Source organism: Heterodontus francisci, chromosome 27 (assembly GCF_036365525.1).
Source record: "Heterodontus francisci isolate sHetFra1 chromosome 27, sHetFra1.hap1, whole genome shotgun sequence".
In the NCBI taxonomy this organism is placed as follows: Eukaryota; Metazoa; Chordata; class Chondrichthyes; order Heterodontiformes; family Heterodontidae; genus Heterodontus; species Heterodontus francisci.
This window is the reverse complement of record NC_090397.1, coordinates 40920828-40937957: the sequence shown is the minus strand read 5'-3', so window position 1 is coordinate 40937957 and position 17130 is coordinate 40920828. Positions and strand designations below refer to the sequence as shown.

The 17130-nt window shown below is 44.5% G+C and overlaps 1 protein-coding gene across 14 annotated transcripts in view; it reads right to left on the bottom strand.

Annotated features, from left to right (window-relative positions):
- The window catches only part of LOC137384760 (voltage-dependent calcium channel subunit alpha-2/delta-1), an 891951-nt gene that overhangs the window by 618408 nt on the left and 256413 nt on the right, over positions 1–17130 (bottom strand). For all 14 annotated transcript variants that reach the window (XM_068059181.1, XM_068059179.1, XM_068059180.1 and 11 more), the window contains one exon: positions 10049–10165. In XM_068059181.1, the coding sequence (XP_067915282.1) occupies positions 10049–10165 (117 nt within the window). The remainder of the gene's footprint in view (positions 1–10048; positions 10166–17130) is intronic.

Below are 17130 nucleotides of genomic sequence, written 5' to 3'. Positions count from 1 at the left end.
ATGCAAAAGTAAGTGATCACTTACAGCTGAGCAGTACTGTGTTGAGACTGATTGCATAAACAGCAAATTAACAGGCCTAGTCAGGAGGCAAGTCAATATGTGATAAAAAAATCAGAATAATTTTATCTTCCTTCAAAAATCAATACTGAGTGCTTTTTGTGCAAACACGTAAGGATAAAACTATTGTTTAACATTATCCTTCAGCCTATTTCTTCACATATATTCTTCGAAATTCTCACTGTCTTATTTTGTTTCTTCAAAACAGCATTTTTTTTCCAAACTCCATTTTAAATTCATCTCATTTTAAAATGAAATTCCGGGGAGAATCTGTAAATTCATTGCCCTATTCACACTGATTCTTAGGGATAGTTTCTCAACTACTTCTCTTGTCACTCACTTGACTGGTTCACTTGAATTGCCATGATATAAAGTGAAATCAGTCCCTGTTCATGTAAACAAAACTCCAAATCATTAGTCTTTAAAAAGAAAAACGGACTGAGAAAGTGGTGGTGAATGGCACTCAGCACTTGCATCAAGCACACTAATGTCAAATGCTGCGTAAAAGTCTACTCTCCCTCAGAAATACACATTAAATGCCAAGCTTAGCAAAGTAACTGCTAATGTACAATTTCCAACACTTTCCATATGGTCTTTGAGTGAAACTATCAATTTCTGCTTAATTGTGGGCAGTTTCTTGCAGTTGGTTTCTGCCTACTTGTTCCCTTGCCCAAATGGGCTGAATTTGCAGTCAGTGGGCAGCACAGTGGCACAGTGGTTAGCACCGCAGCCGCACAGCTCCAGCGACCCGGGTTCGGTTCTGGGTATTGCCTGTACGGAGTTTGCAAGTTCTCCCTGTGACTGCGTGGGTTTCTGCCAGGTGCTCCGGTTTCCTCCATTTAGCCAAAGACTTGCAGGTTGATAGGTAAATTGGCCATTGTAAATTGCCCCTAGTGTAGGTAGATGGTAGGAGAATTGAGGGAAGGTGGGGATGTGGTAGGGAATATGGGATTAATATAAGATTAGTATAAATGGGTGGTTGATGGTCAGCACAGACTCGGTGGGTCGACGGGCCTGTTTCAGTGCTGTATCACTCTATGACTCTATGGTGAAGCAAAGGCTTTCATCGGTGACCTTCAAGAAAGCTGCCCACAAGGATCTAGCGATCTCTGTGACATGGAGTTCCCTTTTCCCATCATCAGTTTGAATCTGGCACCAATGAAGAGTGCAGGAGGACATGGCAGGAGCAGCACCAGGCATATCTAAAAATGAGGTGTCAGCCTGATGCAGCTACAACACAGGACTATTTACATGCCAAACAGCGGAAGCAGCATGCAATAGACATGGCTAAGCTATCCCACAATCAACGGATCAGATCTAAGCTCTGAGTCCTGCCATATCTAGTCATGAATGGTGGTGGACAATTAAACAACTGATGGAAGGAGGAGGCTCCAAAAATATCCCAATCCTCAATGATGGGGAGCCCAGCACATCAGTGAAAGAACAAGGCTGAAGCATTTGCAACCATCTTCAGCCAGAACTGCTAAGTGGATAATCTATTTTGGCCTCCTCCTGAGGTCCCTGGCATCACAGATACCAGTCTTCAGCCAATCCACGTGACAAAGAAATGGATGAAGTCACTGGGTACTGTAAAGGCTATGTAAAGGCCCTGACAACATTCCAGCAATGAACCAGAAAACCATAGAACCATAGAAACATTACAGCACAGAAGGAGGCCATGCAGCCCATCGTGTCTGTGCTGGCTGAAAAAATTAGCCGCCCAATCTAATCCCACTTTCCAGCACCTGGTCCATAGCCTTGCCAGCCACAGCACTTCAGGTGCATTAGTCCAGGCACCTTTTTAAAAGAATTGAGGGTCTCTGCCTCCACCACCATTCCTGACAGTGAATTCCAGACACCCACCACCCTCTGGGTGAAAAAGTTTTTCCTCATGTCTCCTCTAATCCTTCTACCAATCACCTTAAATCTGGGCCCCCTGGTAATTGACCTCTCCACTAGGGGAAACTGGTCCTTCCTGTCTACTTTATCTAGGCCCCTCATAATTTTGTACACCTCTATTAAGTCACCCCTCAGCCTCCTCTGTTCCAAGGAAAAAATTCCTAGCCAATCCAAATTTTCCTCATAGCTGCAACTTTCGAGCACTGGCAACATTCTTGTAAATCTCCTCTGTACTCTCTCCAGAGCAATTATGTCCTTTCTTTAATGTGATGGCCAGAACTGTATTCAATATTCCAAATGTGGCCTAACCGATGTTTTATACAGTTCCAGCATTACATACCTGCTTTTGTATTCTATACCTCAGCCAATAAAGGAAAGCACTCCACATGCCTTCTTTACCACTCTATCTACCTGTCCTGCCACCTTCAGGGAGCTGTGGACATGCACTCCAAGGTCTCTCACTTCTTCTACCCCTCTCAATATCCTCCCGTTTATTGTGTATTCCCTCGCTTTATTTGCCCTTCCCAAATGTATTACCGCAGACTTATCTGGACTGAATTCCATTTGCCTCTTTTCCCCCTCTCAACCAATCCAGTGATATCTTTCTGGAGTCTATGGCTATCCTCTTCATTATCAACTACACGGCCAATGTCATCAGCAAATTTCCCAATCATGCCTCCCACATTTAAGTCCAAGTCGTTAATAGATACTACAAACAGAATGAGTCTACCATGGTGCTCTGGTCATGACTCTCGCTGCACTCTCCAGAGGGACCCTCTCTCCCATCGGTACTCAGAACTGAATACCGGTTAGAAAGTAGGATGCTCTCTGGGGACTCCTGCACTACCTGCCTTGACCTTCCTGTCTGTCTGGCAGCCACCCAGTCCCTCTCTGCCTGTGTTCTCTTAAGCTCCAGGGTGACTACCTCCTGACAATTCCTATCCACATAGTTCTCTGCCTCGCAGATGTGCCACAGAGGCTCCAGCCACCGATCGAGTTCCGAAACCCGGAGCTCACGCTTCTGCAGCCAGTGACACTTACTGCAGATGTGTTTGTCGAGGACACATGGTGCGTCCATGACTTCCCACATACCATAGGAGGCACATTCCACTTGGCCGAGCTGCCCTGCCATTACTTAGCTTTACAACTAACTATTGTGAATGTAATAAGGGGAATAACTTACCAGTTACTTGCCAATCAGCTTCTTCCACTGTCCCACGGAGGCTGAAAAGGCAGAAACCAAAGAGCAGCTCTTTCCCCCAGTCAGTAAAATCCCTCACACACAACTCACAGCCTCACACTCTTTTCAAACAGCACTATTGTAAGTAGTAATTATTAATAAATTACACTAATTAGATCAAAACCTCAGTAGTACTAACCTTGTCACTTACAAGGTAGCTTTTTGAGGGTTTAAAAAAAAGAACTTTTTCAACTGATTTTTTAAGCTATTTACAGGCAATAACAGCTGGAGAGCCTGCCGACTGCCGCTGCTCCGCTCTGAGGTAGGTGAGGGCCTTGAGCCCCGCTTTTTATTTCACAGGTCCCAGTCCGGATCCACCTCCTCCCAGGTCCACCACTGACTGCTGCAGCTCCGGTCTGAGGTAGGTGAGGGGCTCGAGCCTTGCTCTTTATTTCACAGGTCCCTCTCCCGATCCGCCGCCGACTGCCACTGCTCCAGTCTGAGGTCCCGCTGCTCCAGTCAATGGTACTGACCTGTGCTCCAGAACCAGCTGTGCCCCTAGCCAGGTTTTTCCAGTACAGCTACAACACTAGCATCTACTCGGCAATGTGGAAAATTACACAGGTAAGTCCTGTGCACAAAAAGCAGGACAAATCCAACCGGGCCAATTACTGCCCTTTCAATCTACTCTCGATCATCAGCAAAGTGATGGAAGCGGTCGTTGTCAGTACTCTCAAACAGCACTTGCTCAGCAATGACCTGCTCACTGACACTCAGTTTGGGTTCCGCCAAGGCCACTCAGCTCCTGACCTCATTACAGCCTTGGTCCTAACATGGACAAAAGAGCTGAACTCCAGGCGTGAGGTGAGACTGACTGCCCTTGACATCAAGGCAGCATTTCAGTGAGTATGGCATCAAGGAGCTCTAGCAAAACTGAAGTCAATGAGTATCAGGGGGAAAACACTCTGCTGGTTGGTGTGATGCCTTGCATAGAGGAAGATGGTTGTGGTTGTTGGAGGTCAATCATCTCAGCTCCAGGACATCACTGCAGGAGTTTCTCAGAGTAGTGTCCTAGGCCCAATCATCTTCAGCTGCTTCATCAATGACTGTCCTTCAATCATAAGGTCAATTGGGGATGTTCGCTGGTGATTGCACAATGTTCAGCACCATTCATGACTCCTCAGATACTGAAGCAGCCCGTGTCCATATGCAGCAAGACCTAGACAACATCCGGGCTTGGGCTGATAAGTGGCAAGTAACATTCATGCCACACAAGTGCCAGGCAATGACTATCTCAAGCAAGACAGAATATCACCATCTTCCCTTGACGTTGAATGGCATTACCATTGCTGAATCCCCCACTATCAACATCCTGAGGGTTACTATTGACCACAAACTGAACTGGACCAGCCACATAAATGTTGTGGCTGCAAGAGCAGGTCAGAGGCTGGGAATTCTGTGGCAAGAAACTCACCTCCTGTCTACCCAATGCCTGTCCACCATCTAAAAGCATAAGTCAGGAGTGTGATGGAATACTCTCCCTGCCTGGATGAATGTAGCTCCAATAACACTCAAGAAGCTTGACAACATCCAGGACAAAGCAGCCTGCTTGATTAGCACTCCATCCACAACCTTCAACATTCACTCCCTCCACCACCGATGCACAGTGGCAGCAATGTGTACCATATACAAGATGCACTGCGGCAACTCACCAAGATTCCTTCGACAGCGCCTTCCAAACCCGTGACCTCTACCAACTAGAAGGACAAGGGCAGCAGTTGCTTGGGAACACCACCACTTGCAAGCTCCCCTAAAGCCACACACCATCCTGACTTGGAACTTTATTGCCGTTCCTTCACTGTCGCTGGGTCAAAATCCTGGAACTCCCTAACAGCATTGTTGGTGTACCTACACCCCAAGGACTGCAGCAGTTCAAGAAAGCAGCTCACCACCACCTTCTCAAGGTCATATAGCGATGGGCAAGAAATGCTGGCCTAGCCAGCGACACCCACATCCCACGAATGAATGAAAAAAAAAGTCAAGGGGATCTCCAGGCGTCCAGCAGCATTGATGTCATCAAGCAGAGTAATCACAGTGAAGCAAACCAGGAAGTAAAAGCTACTGAATCCCTTCACGTTTAATTATGACATTTTACAGGTCGCAAAGTAAATGTTAGGGATATACACATGGAAGTAAGGTGGAAGAGAAAATATTACAAAAACTTTATTTTATAATAATGTGGTATTTCTTACAATGGAGAAATTTGACATTCAACCAATATAAAATTACTCTTTCAGAGGCAGTGAGGCTGTTTTGCATTAATTATAAACCCATTCAACAAGGTGTAACTTTTTCAAGGGTTTTTTACAGCCAAACTAACAGCGTAAAAATGGAAGTTTTCATCAGTTCAATGATTTCTAATCGATTGCATTCTAGCGGCACCTCAAAGTGCATGCTCTGGAGAAGTATAGAATCACTGACAGCAATGTCTGGATTTCCATGTTTAACTGCACATGTGTGAACTCCAGAAGTTGCTATCAGTTGCAGAGGAGTAATGACGGTGAACACTGACGGTTGTCCGGCTATTACTATCGCAAAATCCAGGCCATCATCATTTAGAGCTCTTATAGGTGGCAGAGAGGAGAAACTTTCACCCTGCAGTTTGGACTAGATTCAAGTCTAAGAAACAAAATGATAGCCTGTGTTGTCTACATAATTCTAGTGGAACACTGCACACTGCTCCACAGAATAGTAACATTCAGCTTTACATCCATAATTCTTCACACAAAGTGCCGTGCTGCCGTGGAGAAAGTGCCAAGTCGAGCTCAGGCAGGTCCCCACAGGAAGAAGAAAATAATCTTCGGAAAAGGAAGAGAAACTTGTAATTACCTTGAAAAAGTAATTAAACCAATGTCATTTCTGACCTTCCTCCTCCACCCAGGAGCTAAAGTTCCTAATTACAGCCCTTAGCAGGAAAGCAGATGTCATGGCAATGCAGGTGCCTTAATTAGGTGACCATTGAGCAGTAAGCAATGTAATGAACGGAATTACTTCATGACAGGGGTCTAGATCCACTTAGATATTTTTCTCTTCCTACTGTTATCATATGTATTCAATGTTTTTACACTTGGACTGAACAATCATGCTTTATCTCCTGCTAGAAAGCTCCAGGGATTATACAATGCACCACATTCATTATCTTCAACTAACTTTTCCCCCACCATTTCCCTCTAATTTACTGACAATCTTTCCCCCTCTTCAACTCAGGATGAGCAAATTAGTTTACTCAGCGACATTTACTGTGAAGAAATGAACAATATTAAACCATTCTAGCTAAGTAGGACATTTACGAATGACTGCACATGTATAATCTTCATAGAACCTCATAACATGGTGTGCAATAAATGCAAGAAAGTGCAGCTATTAATGGGCTAAATGCACATCTGAAATGTAGATGTTCATTATCCACTTACTGTTGACGAATATACCCTTTTAATCAACAAAGTTAGAAATGAATGTCTGAACACAACGGGCGGAATTTTATGAGGCCTCCAGCATCGGGGGTCATGGTGGGAGTGCCCGAAAAATTCTTCTGGGAGAGGCCCGCCACGACCCCTGATGTTGAGAAGGGCCCGCCGCATTTTATCCGTGGCGGAGAGGCTTTGGTGCGCCCCCTCCCCCACCGCCGCCAAGCGGCGGGGCCTTCATTTGCCAACTAAAACTTATGCAAAAAAATTGTTAATGAACTTACCTGGACCATGCAGCCATCACACAGCAATATTGCGGCCAGTGGCCAGAAATCCCGCGCCTTCTGAACCCTGTTTGGGGATTCAAGGCAAGACACTGGTGGGGAAGGGGGGAGGAGTGAAATTATCAGGGCGGTGGGGGGGGGGGGGGGGGGTGGTGAAGCAGAATAAAGACTTTTTATTGGCTGTGGGGATGGTGGGAAGGGGTTGAAGGGCAAATGTAATGAGGGTGGTGGGGGTGGAGGTTTGGGCTGGGAATAAAATAAATTTTCAGGAGATACACCAATAAAAAAACATTGAGGGGGGTGTAGTTGGGAAAGGGCCTCCAGCTTTTAACTATTTTTTTTTTTTAAAGAGAATGCACAGGAATGTACCTTTAAAAATTCAATTTCTTCCTAAGGGCTTGAAGTCCTTTCAAAATGGCCCCCTCCATTTAAATGAGACCCCGCTCGAAATATCGCGGGGGCTCAGCGGCATGCAAGTTGTGCATGCACTATGCAGAGAAACGGCGGCAAGCTTATAAAATTCAGTCCGTCTGTCATCTGCTATTTCATGAGATTGATAGAGAATAATGAGAGAATCCTGATTGATTTTCCTTTCCAAAATTCTATAAATGAAAATATTTTTCTTGGTGCAGAGGGTGTACCACGGCTCTGAGTAAAAGGACAGGCCAAAAGTTACTGAAAGTTATCAAAATCCACCCTTTTATACTATGCTGCATTTTGTTACCCAAAATCAGTCACAGCATTTATTTTGCAAAATAATGATTATCAAACTCATGTGTTTGCCCTCTATTTTCTGGCTTCCTTATTTTTTATATTTTTAATGGGAAACTAGAAGTCTTATTTCTATCAAATCTCTTTGCTAATCCTTTACAAGTCCAATATGTTTTCTTACTATCATAGCCAGACTAATCTAGAATAGTCTCAACAGAATGTTTGGGTTGTTAGGGCATCTCTTTTCTGCCATAAGAATGTGAAAATTTAAATAAAACTTCTCAGGACATCATTCTCTTCTTGGTATTGATCCTTCATGGAAACTTTTCTTTTGAACACATGTTAAAATTCAGGCCTGTAAATGATTAAATCTGATCAATATTTTGTGCAAAGCACTACTGTTGAGATTGCATTCGAAACTGTAAATCACAGTGAGTCATTGTGAACTTGTAATGTAAAACTACACGTTTTGTTTGGCCAGTCAACCATCCAACACACATTACCTTGAGTAACAGTTTCCAAGCTACACTACTGAGAAATCCACACAAATAAGGTTTCTATTTGCCTGATAAGAGTGCTCCCAAGCCATCAATCAGCTTCATTGCTCTCGTCTGCATGCCTGCAGGGTCTGGACAGACTACTATGGTGACAGTGCATCATTCAGCATCTATAAAGAGAAAGGACAAATTAACATTTTGGGAGTGGACACTTTGTCAGAGCTCTGATGTAGCTCTGAGGAAGGATCTGCTCCACAAACGTTAATGTGCCCTTTCTGTTTACAGATACTAATGGACTTGCTGTACATTTCCAAAATGTTCTGCTCTTATTTAGATGTGCATCTTTCTCTTTGTTTATACTGCCAATGTGAACAAAGCTCAGGTATCAGGTGATCAAGTCTGTTACAACCACCTCTTAGGAATAATATCTCTTTTCCCAAAAATTGTTATTTTCAAGAGTTACAGTAGTTACTAATTCAGAGACATGAATGAGTTCTAATACCCAGCATTTTGATACATAAGAGTTAAGGGACTTCTTGCTTCATGACTCTTTATTGTTTGACTTTAAGTGTGGGGAGTAGTTGGGTACAATGGATAAAAAGTAAAGACTACAGTAAAATGAAATTCATAAACAAGGGTTACAACCCAGCTCTACCTTTCAATGTACCATTTACTCACGTAACATAATATCTAGGAGCAATAAAGAAACCCAGTTTAGTAAACAGCAGGTTGGCTGAGGTGGATATATTTTGACCAGACATGACACTGGTTCACATCCATGTATCAGTGCTCAGTGACATTACGTACAAAACATTTTTGACACCTTTGAAAATATACACACATTAATAAAAGTTTGTTGTATTTTGTCAACAATGTCCCCCACCTGCCAAGAATGATGCACAGCAATTTTGTCATGAACATTGATTTTTAACTGTTGTTGGAACGAGGAAATGACTTGTTAAACAAATCAGCCGTGGCTGGAAAAAAACATTTACAAACTAACAGACATCGAAGGTGAGGAAGCACATTCCAGGGCTGCTAAGGAGGATACAATCCACAAGGGCCAGGACTGGGCACATGACTAATTGGCTGTTCCAGGGTTTTCTTTTTGAACTGGCCACAGAGAGTTTGAAGAAAGAAAGTCTGTTTGCTCCTGAACTGAGAAGATCTCTTCAGTCTGCTCACATCTCTTTCTCACAAGCCTCTGAATTCACTGAGGTCACATGAACCCCAAGAGAGAAAAGTCTCCTACAGTGAACAAGGTTTAAGAAGAATACTAGGCCCCAACGAAAAGCAGGATCTACCTACAATCAAGGACTCTACAGTGAGCTCGAAGAACCTTAACAAAAACTCTTCAGCGATTGCCTCAAACCTTTCCACTTTATTTTTCTTCTGCTCTTTTCTGTCTCTATTTGCACGTGTGTATTGCGTATGCATGCTAGCGTGGGGCACGCCGTGTATCTGTAGGTGTTAACCGAATTAGAGTTTAAGTTCAAGTTTAATAAATTTCAATTTTTCTTCTTTAAACCTAAGAAAGCCTGTTTGTGCTGGTTTCTTTGCCTTATAATTGGAAAGCGGTGAACAAGGATTCACCATGGGGGAGCTAAAAGCACGGTGTGTTTAAAATTAAACCCTGTTACGGTAAGACCAGCTGAAGGCTGAAGGGAACCTTAGACACCCTTCTCACCTGGTAGTAACAATAAAAAATACAGAACCTTACAATATTGTTTCATTAACAGGATCTCGGAGTAGAATTTGAACCATTGTTGCCTTATGAATTCTAACCATTACTATCATCTTTACAGGCCTGCTGACATCTTTTACGTTATTTTTCATGCGTTGCTCCTTGTATAAACATTCTGATGACAGCAAGTCCATCATCGTTTTTTTTTTAATTATGAAGTGACCATAGAATTCCATCTTGAATATTAACAACAGAATTTCTGTACTCACCTTCAGGGCTTCCACTTTGTTGCTCAACAGTTTTTCAATTTCTCTAGCTGCACTTTCTACCAAACGCCGAGCATTATTTGTTTCAACAGTGTAGTATTGTCTGTTTTTTAAGTAAATCTGCAAAATAAAATTATAAAAACTATTTAATGCAACTATCCTTTGGGTACATGAAGTTGCATTTATATAGAGACATGGAAAACACCCCTAAGACCATAAAGGCACCACACCAGGAATGGATTAACAAACAAGCCTGTGGAGACCATGCAGAGGATAAGGTCACCACCAGGGTCATTTCCATTTAAGGATAATATACAGTGATAAGATTTCCTTCAGTATTTATGCAGTGTATAGACAGTCTCTGAGGCTATTTCTTCATACACTTTATTACATGTTTGTTTTGATGTTTCAGGGGAATTGTGGAGGGTGTAGTGGGGTTCCGAATGTTCTCAGTGCCCAGGCAATCATGAGGCCAAGAGAAGTGAGAAAGAGAGGTAGAACTGAATCTTGTACCTACATATCTCCTCCAGCCCCACAACCCTCTGAGATCTCTGTACTCATTCAATTCTGGCCTCTTGAACCTCGTCAGCTTGAACTACTCAACCACTGGTGGCTATGTCGTCAGCTGCTGAGGCCCTGGAATTCCCTGCCTATACCTTACCACCTCTCTATCTCTCTTCCTTTAAGACGCTCCTTAAAGCCTGCCTGGTTGACCAAGCTTTCGGCCATCTACCCTAATATTGTCTCTCCTGTAAAGCACCATGGGATGTTTTATTACATTAAAGGCACTATATGAGCATACATTGATGTTTTGTCAGCGAGTTCACTGTCGGAGAATGAATTGTTACATTCCTAACAGTAAGTCACAGACTTGCATGCATTGCGTACACAGTATGGTATATAGGGTACACTGGGGACAGATCACAAATGTTGGCAGTAGTAGGAAAAAATTGCATATTGTCAGAGGATGAACCTGAAGAACTCTTCAAAATCTGTTCCATATTCCTAACAATTCACTGGCACGCCAACAGCACCCTTCAGATTGGCTGCCCGCCAAGACAAACAGAGTAGCTATCAGAACTCCAGTAGAAGCGGCAAAACATACCAGGCATTTTATAAAGCAGCCAAAAATAGACTGTTCCACTTAATTGCAAATTTAACATCAAGTAAGACCTAGGCCATAATCATCTTTTCTGGTCCTGTATTTTTAAATGTTCCTAAAATTAAATAAGGGTGAGTGTGATTGTCCATGGCTCCTTTGAAACAGTTTACAAAGTATCAGATGAGGAGACCATTCAGCCCATCTATCAATAGAAACACACAATTGCCCAGCCCGCATTCCAATTTTAAAAACATTCACTGTTGAGTGGTTCTGGAGTTTCCACGATGTCTTGTTAAAGTGACGTTCATCATTCAACTTGTACACAATTCCTTTAAATTGTTGCATTGTTTTAACAAAAAAGTGAAAACTAAGTTGTAAATTCCTATGCTTTATTCATCAGCTTTTAACATGCAACACCTTCTGTTCACACACCAAGAATTTACACCTCCTCACAAAAATGACAGCTTTATCAGTTTTATGATATTACCAGCTTAGTATGGTTTTAAAACAAGCTATTTTTACCAGCAGAATTTAAATGACCTTTCATTTCAAGCTGGTCTACCATTCCCTTCTAGCATGGCGAGAAATCAGACATACCGAAGTGAATAAAGATGGAAAGTTACAGCACAGAATGCGTCAATTTATGCAAACTTCTTGAACTGCTGCAGTCCGTGTAGTGAAAATGCTCCCGCAATGCTGTTAGGTCAGGAGTTCCAGGATTTTGACCCAACAACGACGAAGGAGTGGTGATGATTGTGTGTGATTTCGAAGGGGAACTTGGAGCTGATGGTGTTCCCCTGCATTTGCTGCTCTTGTTACTCTAGACAGTGAATGTCACCGGTTTGGGAGGAGAAGCTGAAGAAGCCTTGTAGATAATACACACTGCAATCAGAGTACACTGCTGGTACAGAGAGTGGGTAGCAAAGCAACATCTTGGCCCTTAGCACAATACATTAGAGAACTCTAAACCAGTTCAGATCCAAAATACTATTCTCAAAACACTAGAAATGCTGGTGTCCCAAATTCTTTCTGCTAGACTGCCAACACACAGGTGGAACTGGTTGTAACTAATGTGGAAGAAAACAGATTTACTGCCTACAACTGAATAAAAAAGGGCACACCCATTTGCTGTGAGGAGGGTTCACCTGACTATTTAGGTTATGGTTTTCTTAAAGGGGCAGTCCCCCCACATGACTTTCTCCTCCCCACCTCCTCCCCCATAATGACCTCCTATTTATATTCGGAGTTGGACATTTAAGGATTAATAGAAAACATTAATGGAAAATAGAATAAATAGAAACTATGTGCGGGTTAAATCGATAGACCCCAAAAATGGACACTGCGATCGTGCGTAAGGCAACCCATTCAATGTAATGCAGTCAGCAGGCAAACGTTGTGCTGCCTGCTCACTATAATCATTTCTGCATGCAGCCAGCACTAACTACGTTGTTCCTTGGAGGCACATATCAGCAGGGGGCCCAAGATAGTTACTTTCAAGCATTGCTTAAAGCTTGCCTGCACCTCTTGAAGGTAAGGTACAGTGTGACTGCTGGAGGTGCTGAGATCATTGGGAATAGTGTGATGTGAAACAATCAAAAATACTTGACCATGGGAGAGAGCGTACACGAAGGTTTTCGGATGCTGCACTGGAAGAGGTCAAATGGAAGAGAGATGCCCTGTGCCCTCAGAAGGGTCGGACGCCCTCCAGACACATGGTCAGAAGGCAATGGCATGAGATAGCAGAGGAGGTCAATGCCAGGGGTTTATCTCCAAGAACATGGATGCTGTGCAGGAAGCAGTTTAATGTTCTCACCAGCGTGGTGAAAGTTCATGAATGCATCTTCAAATGCCACATTCGATCAACTACACCACTAGCCTCAGCAACTGCTCAATTCACCATACTCTCTTACAGGACAAGGTGGCACACAACTGGAGGCAGCAGGTCCTAGTTGACTCTGGAGCAGGTGCTGGTGCCATATTTAAAGGCCTGCTAACCCTGTATTCACTACTGTCCTGGATTCTTCTCCAGGCTGCAGGGGAAAGGCAGGAGGTTCTCTTCCCTGGAAATGACAAGAAGAGGTCCTCTTGCCTGACCAAGCAAGCCTGGGTGGAGATCGCAGAGGGGGTTAGCAGCCATGGGATCACGCAGCGCAACTGGGTCCAGTGCAGGAAGAGGGTCAATGACTTGTGTTCAGCCAAGGTGAGTGCTCCATACCAGTCTCCTAATCTCCTTCTTGAGGATTGCATGTGACTGCAAGACAGGTTGCACGATATGGGGAGGATGGCAGCGATGTGGCGTTGCCTGAGTGCCTAGGGGTCTGTCTCTTCCTGACAGATGCACAGATATCTGTCGGCCATAGGCCACCTTCCTTCATAGCTCAGCCCCCCCTTAACTCCAATGACAGCGAGTGTCGGCATGAGAGACATCAGATTCCCCAGTCAGAGTTGAAGAGCTGACCTGTTATGTTGATCTGCATGCCATTCTGAACCATCTCCATCCTTCCTCCTGTAGGACAAGAGGGCCCATAATAGGAGGGAGATGTCCCGGGCAGGTGGAGGAATCCCAGATGTACATGCACTGACCTCTGCTGAGGAAGAAGCTTTTGAGCTGGCCAATCAGTAGGCGATTGGAGACTGATGTCTCTGAGCAAGAGTAAGGACTGTCTCCCGTTGGCATGTGTATCAATTAGGAAACCCACATAATGCTTGTTAGGCATTAGGAGAACTGCAAAGCCTAAGCCACATGTTTGTGTTTTCTCATGCAGGTAGCCATTCGCAGTGACCCGCAACCACTGGGACAGATGTCCGCCTCTGAGGAGGAAGGAGACTCAGAGGATGCATCGTCCCATGACTCTTTTGCACCCACCACCAGCGCAGATACTTTCACCTCAGTGGGTCACAAGCTCGACTTTAGAATCTGGGTCACAAGATGGTGACAGCACCACACGTGCAAGCAGCTGGCGGAGACTGAGGCAGTCGAGGCTTCCGACAGTCAAAGGACTGCAGGTGGCCAGACCCATGCTGAGCCCTAGGATGAGGATGAGCCTCTTGTGTTGACAGCACAGGGCATGCTGTATTGAAATGAGGGATAGGGCGAAATCTGGCTGAGATGCCAAAGGTCATGCGCAGCCTTGAGCGGACGATGGAGGAGTCCCTTCATGCCACGACAGCTGACATCTCTCAGGTGTGTGAGCGCACAGCTTCCTCTATCGAGAGGTTGGCAACCCTCATGGAGAGCCAGATGCCATAGATCCATGATGACCTGCACACCATCGCCTTGGCCATGATCCCAACGCAGCAGTGGCAAGGCGACAGGAGGAACAGGAGCCCAGATGATTCTTTTTTTTAATTCATTCATGGGATGTGGGCGTCACTGGCCAGGCCAGCATTTATTGCCCATCCCTAATTGCCCTTGAGAAGGTGGTGGTGAGCTGCCTTCTTGAACCGCTGCAGTCCATTTGGGGTAGGTACACCCACAGTGCGTTTAGGAAGGGAGTTCCAGGATTTTGACCCAGCGACAGGGAAGGAACGGCGATATAGTTCCAAGTCAGGATGGTGTGTGGCTTGGAGGGGAACTTCCAGGTGGTGGTGTTCACATGCATTTGCTGCCCTTGTCCTTCTAGGTGGTAGAGGTCACAGGTTTGGAAGGTGTTATCTAAACACCCTTGGTGCGTTGCTGCAGTGCATCTTGTAGATGGTACACACTGCTTCCACTGTGCGTCGGTGGTGGATGGAGTGATGGATTCTGCAGCTCCTGGTCCTTCTCAATTTCTCAGATGAAATATACCACAGGCTGTTAAAATAAGCCAGAGAGGAAATAGCGGAGGGTCTGTCCTCATTTTCCAGTCCTCACTGGATACCAGTGTGATGCCGGAGGATTGGAGGACTGCTAATATTGTACCTTTGTTTAAAAAGGGAGCGAGGAATAGACCGAATAATTACAGGCCAGTCAGTCTAACCTCAGTAGTGGGCAAATTTTTGGAATCAATTCTGAAAGACAGGATAAACTGTCACTTAGAAGGGCACAGATTAATCAAGGATAGTCAGCATGGATTTGTTAAGGAAAGATCTTGTCTGACTAACTTGATCAAATTTTTTGAAGAAGTAACAAGGAAGATTGAAGAGGGTAGTGTAATTGATTTGTTCTTTAGCAAGGTTTTTTGACAAGGTCCTACATGGCAGACTGGTTTAAAAAAAAGCCCATGGGATCCAGAGAAATGTAGCAAGCTGGATACAAAATTGGCTCTGTGGCAGGAAATAAAGGGCAATTGTTGATGGGTGTTTTTACGACTGGAAGACTTTTTCCAGTGGCGTTCCGCAGGGTCCCCTGCTTTTTGTGGTATATATTAACGATTTGGATGTAAATGTAGGGGGCATGATCAAGAAGTTTACGGACAACACAAAGATTGGCCATGTGGTTGATAGCAAAGAGGATAGCTGTAGGCTGCAGGAAGATATCAATGGACTGGTCAGGTAGACAGAAAAGTGGCAAATGGAATTCAACCTGGAGACGCGCGAGATGATGCAGTTGGGGAGGTGAAACAAGGTAAAGGAATACAAGATCAATGGGAGAATACTGAGAAGTGTAGAGGAAGTGAGGGACCTTAGAGTGAATGTCCACAGATCCCTGAAGGTAGCAGGACAGGTCGATAAGGTGGTTAAGAAGGCATAAGGAATCCTTTCCTTTACTAGCCGAGGTAAAGAATATAAGAGCAGGGAGGTTATGCTGGAACTGTATAAATCATTAGTTTAGGCCACATCTTGAGTACTGTGTGCAGTTCTGGTCACCTCATTACAGAAAGGGTGTAATTGCACTAGAGAGGGTTCAGAGGAGATTGACGACGATGTTGCCAGGACTGGAAAAATGCAGCTATGAGGAAAGATTGGACAAGCTGGGGTTGTTCTCCTTGGAACAGAGAAAAGGCTGAGAGGAGATTTGATTGAGATGTACAAAATTATGAGGGCCTGGATAGAGTGGAGGTGAAGGGCCTATTCACTTTAGCAGGGAGGTCATGACGAAGGGGTTGTCATGCAGGCCCTCACCCGCTAAGCACATTAATTTCGCCACATGGACATTAAATTTCAAATTGTTGCTGGAAAGAAAAGAAGGCCTGTGACAAGGGGTTGCCAGGCCCCTGGCTGGAAAGACATTTTTGCATATTAACAGACAGTGTTTGGAAGAAAGGAGCTAGCCCCTGCTCCAATACAATCCACAAACAGATGTGGCAAACCAGTTAGTCACATGACTATCCTGCTGGGCAGTCTGGATTTTTTTCTGAATTGTACAGTTGGAACTGAAAGCCTGCAGAAAGCAGAATGCTCCTGGATTGATTTCTGGCCAATAGCACCCCCCCCCCACCCCCCACAATACAACAATAATAAATGGCTGCCCCATTCCCCCCCCACCCCAAAACACTTACATTTAATATCGGATTTCCCCCCCCCCACCACCACCAACTGCCAACTGCACAAAGTGCAGTGGACACCCCTTCCACCCCCCACCCACCAACACTAGAAATGCAGAGTTGACCCCATTCCTTCCACCACTTCACTAAAAATCCTAAGTTATCCCTCCCCCACCTCGGTGGTGCCAGCTTTCCCTGGACGGGAAAGTGAAGCCACGTGAGTGCCAGCTGTCGCACGGAAGATCGCGGACAGCCGGCACCATCGCTGTGAAAGGTATGTAATTGTATGCCGATCCTTTATTTAAATATTTAAAGTTGTGCCCTGTCGCTGTGCTTTGTTGAAATCTTTAGGCTTCATTGTTTGAAAGCCATGCACCATTATTCCTAAATTGTGAGATCTTAACCTCACCCTTCCCCCCTAGGGCTATGCCAATGTGAACACAGCCCTCATTAACACGCCAATGTGATGACAGTCTCCGTTAACAAATACTCTCCCATGGTCACTGGCACGCATTACCCATCCGCACACAAGATAGGGACCACAAATAGGCAGGACATGACAGAGTTCAGACATTAAG